This window comes from Diplotaxodon limnothrissa, linkage group LG8 (assembly GCF_057381915.1).
Source record: "Diplotaxodon limnothrissa isolate DT_005_m linkage group LG8, D_limnothrissa_male_GT1.1, whole genome shotgun sequence".
Classification (NCBI taxonomy): domain Eukaryota; kingdom Metazoa; phylum Chordata; class Actinopteri; order Cichliformes; family Cichlidae; genus Diplotaxodon; species Diplotaxodon limnothrissa.
Window position 1 is genome coordinate 31,103,561 of NC_140603.1, and position 17,345 is coordinate 31,120,905.

The window sequence follows — 17,345 nt, forward strand, 5'->3', positions numbered from 1 at the left end:
CCGACTGACGGTAATTTAATGTTCCAGGCGAGCAGGGCTCACCGTGACTCATGTTGTTTGAACAAACAGGCAAACACGAACCCGTCACAGGGTCAGAAACTCTCGTTTCCAGAAACAACCTGGAAAAACAAGAAGAGTCGCAAAAGTGGGAAATATTTGACTTTGATTCAGACGTTTTTCTGCAAATGTGCAGAGATGGGATCGGTCAGCGACGGCTTATAGATCAGGAGTGTGTCCGCTTACAGGAGCCGCACACTCAGAAGAAATCCGCCCGCCTGAGCAGACACGGCGTGTTGAACAGTCTGCGCCTGAGTTTGATCCTCCAGGATATTTCACCTCGTTCGCTTCACAATTCAGATTTAAATTTAAATAAAATTGGAGTTCATAAAGAGAAGCCTGGAGCAGCTCTTCATATTCAAAAGTACAACTTTCCTCATGTTGTAAATACTTTTTAGTATCAGGGTGTGTCAGAGTGTGATGAACCCCAACTCGCAGACCGGCCGCTAAGTCAACGACTTCACCGCCCAGCTCGTTCAGCTCCCTGGATCAGCACCCCGACCCGGAGGGCTCAGGCTGAGAATCACGACCTTTTTCTCTGACTGGAGTCAGGTATGAGGCCTCCACTCGGGCTCTTTGTACCACAGTGATAATGTGTTTTTTTCTCACTGAAACCCAAAAACACTCGAGTGCTGAAGCGTGAGCGGTGTCAACGGCGTTGGCGAGTGTTTGCCTCCCACCCAGCGCCGCAGGCATCAGATCAAAAGCAATATTTCATTTTTCTCTCTTTTTTTGTTGTCGTCTTCACCTCGATAAAACCCGAGTGGTCCGACATCAAAGTCCGGAGCCTCTTTTTATATCGTCACCGGCCATCATCGCGCCTCTGTGTGCGGCTCTGCCCAGGTTTCAGGTTCAAAGACCCAACTGCTCCGAGCCCTTGTTGTTCAGCAGCTCCGTTTCCCTTTAGAGCGTTCGGCATCCGGAGTGGCCATTAATGCTGCTCTGCATTCACGGCCGAACAACCCAATCAGAGGTGGACGAGCTCGATCGGAGCCAATCAGATCAGAACAGCGATTAGCTGCTGGAGCGAGGCGGCGATCACACGGGGGTCCGTGCTGCCACGGCTACTGAAGATGAAACACTAATCAGGACGTCTGAAGGCTTTGCAGGAGGACTGCGGGGTGTTCACAGTGGCCGACCTTCACTTTGCATCCGGAGATCAATCCTGAAAGTCCAAAATTCAGGTTTAACTCACAGCCAGTCCTGCCTGAAATCATTGTTTAGAGAGCTGTAGTCATCTTTAATGTGGCACAATGCTGTTAGACAACTGGAGAAATCACTGCTTTGAAATCTCTCGTTACTCATTTGAAGTGAAGCAGATTTTTATTCAAATCAGTTTTTATTTCAAAGGATTTTGATACAACGTCAGGAAAAAGTTCCCAGTTAAACCATCGTGCTGACAGGAAGTGTGTGCACTTCATCACACGTACAACACATCTGGCTTCCAGTACAAAACGAGCAGCTCATCAACACCGAAGACGGCCCCTCAGCAGGCCACAGCAAACTGGCCAATCAAGAGAAAGTGGGCTTTTAGGAAGGGGCGGGGTCCTTAAAGAGACAGGAAGTAAAACGGCTCACTTCAGTCAGAGAAAAAGTGAATCTGGATTCTTCTGCACTGCGAGTAGTTGAAAGCTACTCCAGAAGTTCAAGAGCAGTCCTGCAGCTCCTCACTCTGTTTAGGAGTTTAGCTTGTCTTCACTGCACACACACACACACACACACACACCCTCTGGATGCACGAGTACACTTGTGACACGCTCGGCACAAATGCACAGCTCAGGTACGTCGCCGTTTATCTGGGCGGTGCGTGCGGAGCGTTATCTCTCACTTCCTGTCTGAAGGTTCAAAACAGCCATTAATATCAGCTCAGCTCCGCCCTCTTCTGTCTTTACTCATCCGGGAATCAAATCCCCGCTGACATTTCCATCAGCAGGCCGGCGGCGTCACTCCGTGACAGGCGGCTCATTGAACAGCGTGACGCCTAAATGCTGAAATGTTGCTTTTACTGACACTCGCAGATTTGCACGTGATGCAGACTTCCTTTAAAATCTCCTCAGACAACAGAGCGGTCTCCTCTCAGAGCGACAAACATCAAGCCCGCAGCTGCGCGTGTGGACGCAGCGACGCGTGAACGCGCGTCCTCGCTCAGATTTACGACGCGTGTCTGTGAAGGATTTATTATTTCAAAGGCTCAGCAGGCTCTGTTTATAAATATAGATCAGGACATTAACAGTTATGAGGAACAGAAAGTAAAATATAATAATGATAAATATCGTTTAACAAAGTCAGGTTTCCCTTTTAGCTCGTTGACGCCTCGAACCGCACAGCGAATCATAAACGCTGCCTTTCAGGAAACGTTTACTTCACCTTCACTCAGACGGCGTCTGCTTCGGTCCAAACAACAACAGTGAATGCTCACGCCCGCCGGTCATATCCGAGTATTTATTATTGATATGTGCAGCAGGACTTTATTTACTTTCATTTCCACAGGCTGTGTGAAGCTGAAGCCAAACGGTCAGTACACACTCACAACATAAAGAAGACTTTTCATTTTACAACCGTCGATTCATCTCCAACTTTGTCATCAATACTGAGGCCTCGGAGATGAAGCCGGTGCAGAAAATGCCTCAAAGCTGAAATAAAACTTCTTTATTCAGATTAGTTTAGTGTCACTGCCGTCTGATTGGTTGTTTGTCCTGAGTCCTTATGAGTTGGCTGGCTTTGTCCCATCTCCCTCCCTGAGCCTGGTTCTGCCCGATCTTCTTCCTGTGAAAACGGAGTTTTTCCTTCCCACTGTCGCCAAAGTGCTTGTTCACAGGTGGCCGTCTGATCGTTGAGGTTTTCTCTGTGTTACGATCTCTAACTTACAATAGAGAGCACTGTGAGGTGAATGTTGTTGTGATTTGGTGCTGCATAAATAAACTTCAGCTCCACAGGTCAGAAATCACCTTTTACACCGGCTGGGTGACACACTGACCCCTCGCTGAAGAGGCCGGCACTTTAACCGAGCGCACTCGTCAGACTGCGGTTTCCTGTCGGTTCGTTTAAAACAACGCTCTTTGGTCTGAAGTGGTCTCAGATCCCAGCCTGCAGGGAGGAGCGGGGGTCCCAGCAATGACCCACACTGACCTCTGTTTATTCCACACATTACTGTTTAAACATAATTACAGAACCAACACGATGGAATCAATCGCAGCAGGAACAAAGAAGCGCGAGGCCTTGTTGGCGCGAGACGACTCCTCCAGAGAACAAAACACATCGATTCACAGACTTTAACAAAGCAAAAACAGACAAATTAGTGTGTGACTGCATCTGAGCAGAAAGTGTGTTTAAAGTATTTTTAGCCTGGCGGGGAACCTCCGAACACTCGTCTGCCATCGAGCTGTTTCAGTTTGGACCACATTAGGTTAGCTGCAGCACCTTCAGACCGAGCCTCCCTTTGAAGTCTTATGATGGAAACATTAGTAAACCGACTGGCTTACAGCAGGTATGTCAAACATAAGGCCCAGGGGCTGGAATCAGCCGTGCAAAGACTCCAGTTTGGCCCACTGGGTGGCTCTGGAAAACGTTTTCATGTTTCACAATATTTCGACAGAAAAAATAAATACAAACATAAAGAAATTACCAAGTGAAGCAGAAACTACAAACCAGTGATATGACATCAGGGACATGTTTGGGCTCCATACTGTCATACTACCTCCTCCATGTTTGGTAGATGATGTGGTAAACTTCAGATCCTGAGATTTTCTGTCTTTCTCTGTGCCTTTCTCGTCCCATCATTCTGGTGATCTTGGTTCCACCTGTCTGGACCTGGGCTGCTTCTCTCAGATGTCTTCGTGTTCCTCATTGTAAACTCTGTATTTCCATTTGTAAGGACTCTGAACTCTTTGAGAGTGTGTTTGACTTGGTGAAGGTTTAGTTCAGAGGATCCTGTGGTCTTTTAGGTCTTTCTTTTAGGTCTTTAGGCCTCCTTCACTTGCAACAACATCTCTTTGGACCTCATCCTGAAGTTTAGCGTTCCATTTGAATTCTTTGTCATAGGTTTGCTGATGCAGATTTAAAATTGTCTTTGTGTTCCCGTTGAACTATGTGGAGCTCTGTTTGTACTTTCTTATTAAAATGACAGAAACTGCGAGCCGCTCAAACACCTGAAGGCGATGGAAGAACGAATCAGCTCTTCTCGCGGTGTCCTTGATTACAACCAGTCTCCCACCTCTTCAGTGTCCACAGGCTCCACGTCTCCACAAACCTGTAAAACACTGAAATCAGTTCACCGTCACACCAGGCGTCTGGAGACATCCATACACTTCCAGTTAATTTGTCACACTGTAGAAAGAAAACACAGAGACAGACTTTAGAAAGGTATGAAGAGATGAGCATAAGCAAACAATATAATGACATGACAACATGTGAATGATTATGATCGGTAATTACTTTGGACTCTCCGACTGCTGTATGACTGAGGTCACGGCTGCAAACTGGACGTGTGCACTGAGCCTCAGATGGCCCTACACGAGCCTCCTCCAGTCTAATGTCCTTCACCTGTGCTTCACCTCTTACCTTCACCTAGTTTGTTTTTAACAACCCTTCCATTTCTGTCCTCCAGGTCTTTCCAGGACCTGGCGAGGCAGATCGACGTGGACTACGGCACTGTGAGGGACTCGGCGGTCTACGACTACTTCAGGAACAAAGGCACCAACCCTCTGGAGCAGGACAGCACCTACTCAGAGCTGTGGAGGACCATCAGCAAGAACAACGGCATGGATTACTCCGTGTCCAGCCCGTCAGAGGGAATACGCAAGGTACCGCAGAGGTGCTGGTGTGTGATTGTAATAGAGTAAAATCATCAGCTTTGGTTCTAACATCCATGGTTTGGCCTGCAGATGCAGCAAAAATAAATATCTCATAAATCACTGACGTGCAGTGGAAGCATGCAGAGTTAGTGGGAGAGCAGGGGTCAAACACCAGCGGCCTCCAATGAAAACCCAGATCAAATGTCCGAGTCAGCTGAGAACAGCTGTGTTCAACACTGGCTTGCTGTAGTAGTTACAATATTCACCTGACATGTGAAATCTTGAGCCTGGGAGGAAACACAAACCTGGATAACCTGAAGTGTATCCTGTAAAAATCCTTATCCAGCCAGACAGGTGGGTCTGTGGGAAATAAGGGGGCGTTCCTGTTACGTTTGCCTCTTTGATGGACAGGTCCATAGTGCCACGGGCAGCTGTAGCTGCTAACTGGACCAAATGTCCCCGGTTTCTCTGGGAGACCAGATCCAGATGGTCCCAGCATCCTACCCCACCTGTTTTAACTCAAGCTGAAAGCGCCTCTCTTTGCTGAGTGTCCAAAGAGGCCACAGATCGGATGAAGGGATTACAAAGTGGGCTGTGCTCGTGTCACATGTGCTTGGTGTGATGCTTGTTATGGACAAATAACAGACCAACACTCAGCTTCAGATCTGACAGGCTGTTCCTCCCAGTCACAGCCCTGCAGGTCTCACTGCAGGACAGTGGAGTCTCTTAATAGGACACTCTCCCCTCAGGGGCCCGAGGAAGGCCGAGTGCTCCGACCTGTTGTTTGGTAGAAGCACAAATGGCAGTCGGGGTCCGTCCCTCGAGCAGAGGTGATACACGTATACTCACATCTGCACTTCTCATCAGGGGCAACTTCAGATTGGAGGGGTCCGCGTCCTCTCCAGAGCGCAGTCCCAACCTCCAGGTAAAAGTAACAGGAAGTCGTGCTCAAAGTTTCCCCCTTTCTAATGAAGGGCTGAGCAGCTGAACTCTTTCATGCTATTTCCCCTTTTTTGCAGTAAACCCTGCAGCACTCGTTCCTCCAAGAACACCATTTGTGTGTTATATTGATGCACGCATATCAATAATGGTGAAAACAGAAGCACACGCTCCTCCTGCGTTATTCCCAGCAGGCCGCATGCAAAGACTCTCCTCTGTTTACCCATTACTTAATTTCAACAGCAGTTTCACAATATCCCAATTAGTGTGTGTGTGTGTGTGTGTGTGTGTGTGTGTGTGTGTGTGTGTGTGTGTGTGTGAGAGAGGTGGTGTTTCTCTGCTCTACACTGTTGTGCTCATAGATCTCCCAAAAAGCCGATGACAAATTAGCGTCAAAGACAAATCGTCTCCGAGCGCATCCATTATTCAGCCATTTGCATGATAAACATCCCCACAGATTCTTTGACGGTTTCTCCCCACAGTCACACACACACACACACACACACACACACACACACACACACACACACACACACACACACACACACACACACACACACACACACACACACACACACACTCTCTAATCACTTTTATTGCTATTGTCGACTGCTTCCTCCCACACGCTGCTTGAGACTCACATCCAGAAGCTGCAGTCACAGGACTTTTAGGCACCAGTGCAAACTGTAAGACGACCTCATACATGACTCTTCATAACCAGGACGTCCTCAGCTTTGATCAGTGTCGACTCCGAAGCTTTCCATGAACTGAGGTGACCGCAGGGACTGAATGATCTGGAGCGCTTTTGGCTCCCATCCAGTCCCCGTTTGTCAAATCCTGGATCTGAGCTGGAAAAACAAACGAATGTTTTTCCTGTCAAACTGAGTTGTCTTTGACATTTCTCATAGATAAACTACAGAAATGGGAACAAATGATGTGGTTTGTAAATAAGCAGCTAAGAGCCTAAAGACATATAAAGCTGGTTCTTTGTCAAACTGTGTTATGTGCAGACACAGCGCTCGCTTTGCTGGGATGTCTGCACCAGCGTGAGCCGAGTGTTTGTGCTGCAATATGAACTCTAATCATCTTAAATCTTAGATTGAATGAAACTCAAACATTTCTCATGAATAAAAACTGATGACAGATATAAAACTACAGTAACTGTGACGTGAATGAATTTCCACGTTCAAATTCTTCATGTTGTTCACACCGTAGAGCGAAAGCTTTGTACTGCAGGTATCTTTGTACAAATCAGAAAACCGTGTCTGACGAGGAAGAATCGTTCGATGAGTCGGGCTCCGAATAACAACTAGAAACACCTGGAGTGTCGACGGGACGAACTCTGACTAAAACCGAGAATAGTAAAAGACTGATTAATCTGAAATATTATGTTTAAATACATGTTTTCAGTAACTCGTGTATATTTTGGGACGTTGGGGACGAACATGTCATGAGCGCCTCAGCCTAACTGAAGAAACAGCTCTAGGCTCTGATGTTTAAACTACGAGAGCGATCGAGGAGGAAGTCGACTTTTTGGCACAAGTTTGAAATTCTCATTTGCATTTAAATGCATCAGATCTCAGTGACATCGTGTTATTTCTGGCCAATCTCAGCCCTGCTTTCGCCACAGCTCGGTGAGAGGGCGGGGTCGGGAGGGCGTGCAGGGATTGGCTAAGACGAAGCAGTAAGCTTTGTAAGTTTCTGGCCTCTGCAGGATTATCAGGCTGGAAAAATAAACCCTGGAATATTTTGTATGCATTGTGCAGCGTGATTCCTGTAAGTCAGCCTGGAGACTGAACCTTCCTGTAAAAGTTACTGATGGATGGATGAGAGTCTTCAGATAAATCCTGACGTCACTTCCCAGCATTCGCTGTCCCGCTGGCTGAATGCAGACGAGCTGTGAGCTCTTCTCGGGGTTGTGAGAGCAGGTCGGGGGTCTGTCTGTGCTTGGTGCCCTGATTCGTCCTCCTTTGATTCAGAGGAATGTCTCCTCTGCTGTCCCTGTGTCCTCTCCTAGCGTAGCACGGTGCACATCCTCATCTCCTCAGAGAGAGAGAAGCCCCTCCCTCCCTCCCCGCTCTCTTTAAATAAGAGGACGGAGCTAACAGCAGCACCTGCGCGCAGCAGATCATCAGACAGACGTGACGTCGTCATTAGTTTGTAACAGCGGGGAGGATCTGAGAAAGAGGAGCGCGCACAGTTTTCAGTTATAGTGAACAGGTTGAAGGAGGCAGATGCAGCAGATCTGCTGACACAGTGAAAAAAACACCGACAACCTCATCCACTTCACCCCACCTGCTGCTGCTCCCGTATCTGTGTTACTGTCATCTCCTCACCCGGCCGGGAGGAGCACACCAGCCTGACTAACACTCCTGCAGGTATTTAGCATCACAAAGAGACTTAGACACATTTACAGAGCGCAGCTGCAGCTGCACGAGGTTATTTATAGAGATGTATGCATGCAGGGGAGGAAATCACACTGCAGGATTTATAAGCTAATTTGTTTCGGTGTCAACATTTCAAAGTGAAGAAAACAAATGCAAACATAAAAAATGTATTCAAGACAGAATATATCCAAGAAAAAGTCTGTAAGCGTGGATATCTGAGGCACTATCAAATATTTATGACTGTGCAGTCGTGACACCAGCCGACAGCGACGTTAATAAATACCCATGGCGCCGCGTGCATTTCCACACGTGACACGGTCACTGTGGAACTGAATCAGGATCTGAGGGTAAATACGGTCGGTGTTCTTGTGCACAGTGTTGGGTCAGCTGCAGACTTCAGGTTTAGCTCTGCTCTGGATGAAGCCGCCGGAGAAAAGTCTGAATCCAGTAACAGCGGAGGCATTTGAGAGTCGCTGATGATGACGAATAAGAAACCATCAAATAACCATGTCCCCCCCCCCCTCTGTGTCTGCAGGCAAAGAAGGGTCCCTACGCCTTCCTCTGGGACATGGCGGTGCTGGAGTACGTGGCCCTGACGGATGACGACTGCACCGTCACCGTGTCGGGAAGCAGCATGAGCAGTAAAGGCTACGGCATCGCCATGCAGCACGGCAGCCCCTACAGAGACCTCTTCTCACAGAAGTAAGTGAGCTCGTGTTGCGGAGGAGGGAAACCTCCTTATTCCCAAACTGCACCTGTAAAGCTGAACTTTACCTGGCAGGAGTCAGGGTGGAGGTGGCAGGAGTCAGGGTGGAGTCGGCTGGAGTCAGGGTGGAGTCAGGGTGGAGGTGGCAGCAGTCAGGGTGGAGTCAGGGTGGAGGTGGCAGGAGTCCGGGTGGAGGTGGCAGCAGTCAGGGTGGAGTCAGGGTGGAGGTGGCAGGAGTCAGGGTGGAGGTGGTAGGAGTCAGGGTGGAGTCAGGGTGGAGGTGGCAGGAGTCAGGGTGGAGGTGGCAGGAGTCAGGGTGGAGGTGGTAGGAGTCACGTGGAGTCAGAGTGGAGGTGGCAGGAGGCAGGGTGGAGGTGGCAGGAGTCAGGGTGGAGTCAGGGTGGAGTCAGGGTGGAGGTGGTAGGAGTCAGGGTGGAGTCAGGGTGGAGGTGGCAGGAGTCAGGGTGGAGGTGGCAGCAGTCCGGGTGGAGGTGGCAGCAGTCAGGGTGGAGGTGGCAGCAGTCAGGGTGGAGTCAGGGTGGAGGTGGCAGGAGTCAGGGTGGAGGTGGTAGGAGTCAGGGTGGAGGTAGTAGGAGTCACGTGGAGTCAGAGTGGAGGTGGCAGGAGTCAGGGTGGAGGTGGCAGGAGTCAGGGTGGCAGGAGTCAGGGTGGAGTCAGGGTGGAGGTGGCAGGAGTCAGGGTGGAGTCAGGGTGGAGGTGGCAGAAGTCAGGGTGGAGGTGGTAGGAGTCAGGGTGGAGTCCGGGTGGAGGTGGCAGGAGTCAGGGTGGAGGTGGCAGGAGTCAGGGTGGCAGGAGTCAGGGTGGAGTCAGGGTGGAGGTGCGTACCAGAGGAGTTGGACTTACAGAACGTGCACTCAGCTTGTTCCTTTAATGGTGTAAAAACATTTAAATCCAGAAACACGCGTTGCAGATCCGATCAGCTGTTCATAGCTATCACATGTCTGCTATTACCTGCCAAGACAGGAAGTGATGTCATTTTCCATGTAGTTTTTCCCCTACAGGGCCTTTCAAAGGTCTCCTGCTGTTTACTGGAGTCGTGTCTGACTTTGTGCCTTTCTGTGTAGTTTCTGGGAGACTCAGAACTCAAACTGCACTGCTGGAAATCGTTTATTTTGATGCTGTTTTTTGTGCAAATCGTGCACAATAATATTTATTTTGTTTTTCCTGTAAATTTCCTGTGCTTGCAAACTATTTTGTGCAACTTTTTTGCCTTTACAGTTTTGAGGGACAACATCTGAAACTTCACAAGTAAAAAAACTAAAAGTATTTTGTAGTTTATTGCACTTTTGTGCAATTTATGTAATTACTATGGACTTAATGCATGCATGTTATTAAAATTTGGGATATAGCTGTTGTATTGACGTATAACAACTTGACATGCTCCCAAAGATGGCACTACAGCAGGTAAAAGTAAAAGAGATCAGCTCTGCAGACTTGGTTCTGTGGTGGGCTTTAAAGGGTTAAAACAGCTCACAGAAGATGTTCAGGCTAATATCTGCCCGAGCAGGCCGAGCCGCAGTGAATGACTGTCGGAGGTGCAGAGTGCAGTCCAGCTGTACAGCGACTGAAACGTGTTTCATTGTGATGTGGAGCGGTCTAATTCCTGCAGTAATGTGTTCCCCGTGTTCAGGTGGGAGCGAATGATCTGATGGGTCTGCTGACATTGTGATAACGTGAGCCTAACGTCAGCTGGATTGATGTTAGCCTATAACCAGCTGTTGTTGTTGCCAGCTGTCCGGACATGTGACATGTGAGCGTCACATGTGAGAATATCGGGAGTAAATGAGGAGGAAGAGGATGCTCGGTGGCGTCTCCTTCATATCTTTAATACCAGAGTTTAGATACGCCTCCAGCTTCTCCTTCCACATGTGTGTCTCCAGCCACACAATCAGTCAGAAGGCGGAGTCCAGTCACTGCATTCAAATATGGCGGGGAACATGGCGGCTTCCACAAACAACAAACCTGCTCTGGAGGTTTAATTACATTAATTATAAGTTTATGAGGATGCATCAGTTTGTTGGTGCAACTACACACCACTCTTTGTGTACTGACTTTAGGGAACATTATGCTCACCCCATTGGTGTTGGATTACAGAAATCAAGAGGTGCACAAACAGAGGTTCGTGAGGGCAGAGCACGTGGCGTTGGTCCAGATGTCCACACTGCATCACGTGGAAATGTGAACGCCCGCTCCGATGTCTGACCCATCCGACCTCATCCCGGGAGGCTCAAACATTTTTCTGTGCTTGTTTCAATAAAAAAGTGCAGATCTGAGCTGCTGTGATGTAAATGTTACATCTGCAGTTTCTCCACGTTTGATCGGTCCAGGTGCACGGCGCCCACGCTCAGCGCCGCCAGTGTAGGAAGCTTTATTTAAAATAGATATGGGTTCATAAAGCAGATAACGCGTACGTGCTGAAAACACGGGCTCTCTCGCTTTCCGAAGATGTTTCTGTTTCCACGGAGGCTGTAAACACGATCGCCGGGGCGCGATGGCGTCGCTCTGAGTTTGAGCCTTAAACGACAGTCGGAGGCGCGACTGCGCGGCAGCGCTTTGAATAAAAGCTTGTGTTTTGTGCAGCGAATGTGAGCCTGAGGAGGAGTTAATGATGAAGGCTGGAGGCTTTTGTCAGGAGTTTGATCCCCTTTGCTGACATTAAGGCTTCATTATCTTCCTGTAAATCCTCCGATGTGAGTGAAGAGTCCTCACAGCGGCGCCGTCTGAGCCAATTACGGCAGGCTGCTTTTAAACGTACGCTAACGAGGCGACACTTTGACTGGAGGATGAATCGGTGTCACGCCGACTAATCTGAAACTTCACGGAGGAGTGCAGGTGTTTGAAAGTTGGAGAAGTGCTGCAGCGCGAGGTGAGGAACACCTCCTGCAGGCAGACTTTGCTCGCCATTAAATCAATAACCGCGCTCGGCGCTAAAGTCATTTAAGCTCACATGAAACGAGCCCGTATTAAGGGCAGCGTTGTGAAGCAAATGGGATTATTATGTGTAAACAGAAGGCCGCGTGCTAATTACTCACTCGATTTTGCGAGGCAGATGTCTCAACACGGGCTGCGAATTTTGAGGAAATTCAATCTTCCTTCCAGATGAAACGAGCGAGGCCGAGAGCCCCAAACGCAAATTGATCCCAGAGCGAGTTTAAACACCTCGTAGATCATTTAGTAAATCTCCACATTATTACATCATGAAATTAACACCGAGCGCCCGAAAACTCAAAACTTTCTCATCCGTCTCGTATCGATCGGCTCCGAGAACGAAGAGGAAGGAAGCTGATGTAAGAGGCGACCCACGTCGACAAAGTGGCCGCCAAACACAGGAAGCTAGTTTTCGTGGGGTTTGAGAGCTTCACACGTCCTTCCAGGAAACAGGTCGTTAATACTGAGGTAAAAGTGGAGCAGGTGGACAGAAAACACCCGTCTGCCGCTGAGTCTGCAGGTCCAGAATTTTAATAAAACCTACGACGAGATTTATCCTTGAAGCTGTCTCCAAACGTGAAACAGAGGCTGAGACAAAACCAGGTCGACGGTGAGGGATGATTGGTCGCGACTCAGGAAACAATCTGAAGTTTTTATAGCACAAATAAGCTCCGCCTCCCCTGCAGCACTGAGTGTGTGCGAATGCGGTCAAAGCCCTTTCCCCGCTGTGCGAGAGCCTCACTCCAGAGTGCTCGTGTCTAACCTTATGCACAAGATGCCCTTTGACCCTGCTGTATGAGACGTGTGGTTTTACACTGTGTGAAAATCCTTGAATGCGCACAGACGTCAGTGGATCCTGGAAGCTGACAGCTGTTTGTAGCCTGTTAGCCTGAGTCAGTGTCTGACGGCTGCCTCCAGATTCAGGTAAACAGTCATCGAGTTGCAGTGATGGTAATATTATCCACAGCGTGTACAGCGTTCCACATCTCAGCGTTCTGCACTGGCCTGCTGGAGGTTTGCAGCTCGCACGCATTAGAAGAGCCCATCCCTCCTCTGCTCCGGCACAGAGGAGCAGATCCCGGTCCTCTTGGTGGGCCCTGTTCAGCTCTCCTACAGTAACTGGCCGTCTCCTGGAGTCTCCTCCAGGCTCTGGAGACGGTCCTGGGAGACACAGCAAACCTCGATGTGCCACCCTGGAGGAGTTGGACTACCTGTGGAAACTCTGGAAGGTCCAGGTATCACCTCATGCTCCTTAACTGACCGGATCAATATCCCAGGAGTTTAACGGGCTCGATGCTGCACTCGGATTTAAACACATTCCTTTAACTTTGGTTTTGGCTCTTTGTTAACATCCACTGCTAACTCGAACCACATTATCCGTGCTGTGAGCACCAGCACATCTGGTGGGTCAAGTATGAGATCAGTAGCAGCACAAAGCACAGCAGAGCTCACGATGGTTTCTTCCAGACTTTTCTTAACTTTATTTAACCGGCAAATGAAAGTGGACAGGCCAGCCGGACAGGTGGTGAATTCAAACCGTTAGACGTTTCCCCTCCAACTGTCACGGACCCGGGAGTGTCACAGGGAACGACTTAATTCATATTAAAGAATCTGAGTTAGGTCCAACCGCCAGCTGACTTCAATGAAACCTCTCGTCTGCCTCCCAGGTGTGCACGCTCTGTGATTTGGCGTGGGGAATGAAAGCAGCTGGAGTCCGAGGAGCCGCTCTGAAAGCGTCTGAACCGACCGCGTGAAGTTTGGGAGCAGCCGTGACTCTCTGTGTAATCCTGCGACAAACAGGAAGCCACAAACAGCCGCTGTGAGCGTTAATAGAGATTTTAACACAAAGCATTAGCAGCAGCACCGCTGTGCTGCGAGTGCTTCATCACCACAGAAAAGGGGAAATGGCTTCTTCAGGCTGCGTTAGAGGCAGCGTGGGAGGGCCGCCCGGAGCCCGACTCCATGAAATGTCAACTATGCCTCCTCCTATCTTGTCTTCTTCATCCTTTGCTCTCTGCTTCCTCATCCTCTCAGGTCGTGTTCACGCAGCGGGCTAATCCCGTTTCTCTTTAAAGCTTTGAGACTGTCCGCTTTGTCACCGAAGAGCGACCACAGGACAGGATAACACAGCACAGCCATTGAAATCCAGGGAACACCTGCACAGTTCAATAGTAAATCAGATGAATCCAAGTTTAATCTGCCTCAGGTCATTGTAAGAACCGGCTGAGAGGTGACCCTCAGCAGGAAGCTGCTCCAAGAGAAAGCTGATGTCCAGTTACAACAATGTTTGATGGGCGAAGGAGCAGCAGGGAAAAACTCGTTTGTGCACGTTTGTTTTTAATGTTTTTCCTTTGAGCAGAAATGCTTAAAGAGCCACGTGATTCTGACCGCCGCACATTTTCTAGCAGCTGCTTTACTGTGAGTCTCAGTAAGCCGGATCGAAGTGCGCATGGATGGGATTTCCTCCTCTGCCTGCGGATAACCGTCCTGTATTAAAGCTTAACAAGATGTTTGGGGGTGATAGCCAGCATGTGTCTCCCCCCCACAGTTACACGCAGAGAGCCTCTCGCAGTAATGGAGGTACCACACAACACCTCCTCAGTCTGACAGCAGCAGAGGTCTGTGTTGGATGGGGAGAAGTCAGTAACTTCATGTTAACATTTTTCTGACTTTACCATAAATCACAACAATGACCAGATTAGAGCAAATCTAGGAAGTCCAAATGTTTCAGGAGAGGAATCTGCGGATGGAAAATGATCGTACCCAGCAGCTCAAGTTCCACTCATGATTTCACAGAGGATGAATCCTCTCAGTCACATCCTCATGCGTCCATCCACCGAGTTCTCTCGGCTAGCTCTTTCCCCTTGGACGACTCCTGGAGGGCGTACCCTCGCTTCTCCTTTCTGACCTGAGCGGTGTCCATCCTATTTCAGATCTGCTTCCACAACGAGGCGACTTGCTGTGCATCAGCTTACTGTACAGCTTACTGAGGCTACCACAACCTGGAGTATCCACTGACACCAACCATCAGCTGTGAAGCTTCGGACAGTTCAGTTGATGTGTGTCTGCAGACCTGCAGCAAACCCGCGTCGTCACTCTTAAACTTCAGGGTTTAGCAGTGTTTTAATATTTTACTCTGGGATATGAGAGCGATGCCGATGCTCGTATTCAATCCTCAACGAGCAGCAAAAAGAGTTAAAGTAGGTTTTGATTGGGCCTCATCACCTCCTCTGGCCTCAGTCTGCAGGAGATCTGAGGCGCGAGTCTGTGAAAGGAGCTGGATTTGCATGATTGTCGTCCTGCTTTTGTTCCTCTTGTGTTTCCAGCTTCTCCATCATGGCGTCACCTTTTACTCCTCCTCCCTCTGTTCCTCGCACCTCCTCCTTAATTAAAGGTGTTTATTTAGGGATTAATTTGCACCCCGAACGGAGACAAAACGCTCCTTCCCGCCCGGCTCAGCAAGCATCCGACAGCCCGAGGCGCCCCGGCAGCACGGCGCTCGGGGACGTGTAGGAATAATGTGCTCGGGTGTTAAATTGAGAGCAGAGCTATTGTTCAGCACAAAAACCATTATCTCCACATTTCCAACCATCATTTTAATACCTCGTCCCATAACTGCTGTATTACCTCATGTGATAATCCTGCCATTAATAACCTTTGCAGACTTTGTTGCTTCTGCTGCTCATTTGTGCTGTGAAACTATTTTGTCCTCGGGCTGTTTCGGGGGGGTACAGATGGAAACGCCGGCGCTCTGACCTTCAGCATGTTCACGCTGAGCTGAGCAGATTAAATATAGCAAATTGGGCTCTGATTGTACTGTAGCTGAAAGTGGTTTGGACTTCTGTGGTCATGGCAGAGTTGCTTAATTAACTACATAAATGAACAACAGCACCAGGCCTGCTGGCTGAAACTGCCACCAGGTCTTTGTACAGGACGCGTAGCCATGTGAACACGTTCACGTACCCAGCCACATGTTCCAGGTTTCCAGAGGATCCGTGCTCCTGGTTGCTGGGATACGCTGGCGCTCTTATTTCCACACAAAATGCTGAGAAACTCATTAATATGAACTTTTCATCAGATTTATTCATCCAACGCCAAAATGCAGCAAGAGTCACCTCAAGACCCTTTATGTTATGAGGTTAAGGAGCCAACAACAATACAGACAACGGCCCAACAATCAAACTGCCTCCTGTGAGCGAGCGCTTTGGCGTCAGTGGGACAGAAAAACTCCTGTTTAACAGGAAGTAGGCTCAGGGAAGGGGAAGCCGTCTGCAGCGACCGGTTGGGCGTGAGAGGAGGAAGGCTGGACATCTTCCTGTCACAGAAGTCGGCCTCTCCACTGACTGGGCAACGATATTCAGCTAAATCAGAGTTTGAAGAATAAATGATTTATTTTCAGCCGCATCGAATCACAACGACAGTCGGGGCGCTTTATGTTGGATAAATGCTGATTTGATCCCGTCTCTCTCAAAGAAATGAACAGTCTCTGCTGAGTTACATTTATTTTAGCGCAGATCTCAACCAAAGACTCAGGAAAAACATATTTTGCTGTAGAAAAACTCTGAACCCTTGAAGCTTCGGCCCCATGCACAGTCTGAGGTCTGGGGACTGGCGAGACCACTCCGTATCTTAATGTGCTTTGTTTGGGTCATTGTCATGATGGAGGATCCATACACCACGCCACTTCAGTGTTCTGGCTGAGAGAAGGAGATTCTTCTCTGAGATTTTACTCTACGTCCCCTCAATGTGGTGTCCTGTACCCCTAACAGAAAGGTGCAGTGTGTTCAATCAAGCTCCTACCATGTAGATTTATTCTGATCCAAAACTTCTCTCGTGATCCCATGAACTGAGATCTCGAACGGAGCTCCAGACTAGCGCTGCCACAAATGATTATTTTGATAGTCGACTACGCACTGATTATTTTTGCGATTAGTCGACTAATCAGATCATCATCCATTGGACGTAAAACTACAGCTTATTGCACCAGCAGCATCTGCTCTTATATATCATTAGCTTACAGCTTTAAGTGTTTAAGGTGAAATTTGCAGATTGTTTCGGTGAAGTTTAATAAACTCCTTGCTATCTAAAATATAACAGGACACCAGAGTAAATTCTGCAGCATCTCACACTTCTGATAATCAGCTGTCTGCTTGACGTTTATTCAGCTGTGTAAAAACTATAACTTTAATCTCAGCCAAACCGATTTACTCAGGAACAAATAAAATACTGAAAAAAGCCAAACAATAACATTTTTAATTTATCTAAGTGACTCATATATCATGTTTAACCTGAGTAGTGAAAGACGGTGGTGGGTTTGAAGACGATTTGCCGGGAGTCCGGTGTTCTCACCGCGCTAGTGACCTAGCCCCCGGCTAGCTATCGAGCTAGTGGGTAACAGACGTCTCCGAAAACGTCGGAGCGCTTTTGAAAATATGTTAAACGTTTATTTTGTGACCCAGAAAGAATAATAAGAGTAATATTAAAACTAACTAGCTGCCGCCATTGTTGGAAACT

General features: G+C 48.5%; 1 protein-coding gene across 1 annotated transcript in view; it reads left to right on the forward strand.

Annotated features, from left to right (window-relative positions):
• Positions 1-17,345, forward strand: part of LOC146627407 (glutamate receptor ionotropic, delta-1-like) — a 628,504-nt gene that overhangs the window by 598,557 nt on the left and 12,602 nt on the right. Inside the window, exons 14-15 of the mRNA XM_085361656.1 lie at positions 4,664-4,859; positions 8,712-8,878. Of these exons, the coding sequence (XP_085217782.1) occupies positions 4,664-4,859; positions 8,712-8,878 (363 nt within the window). The remainder of the gene's footprint in view (positions 1-4,663; positions 4,860-8,711; positions 8,879-17,345) is intronic.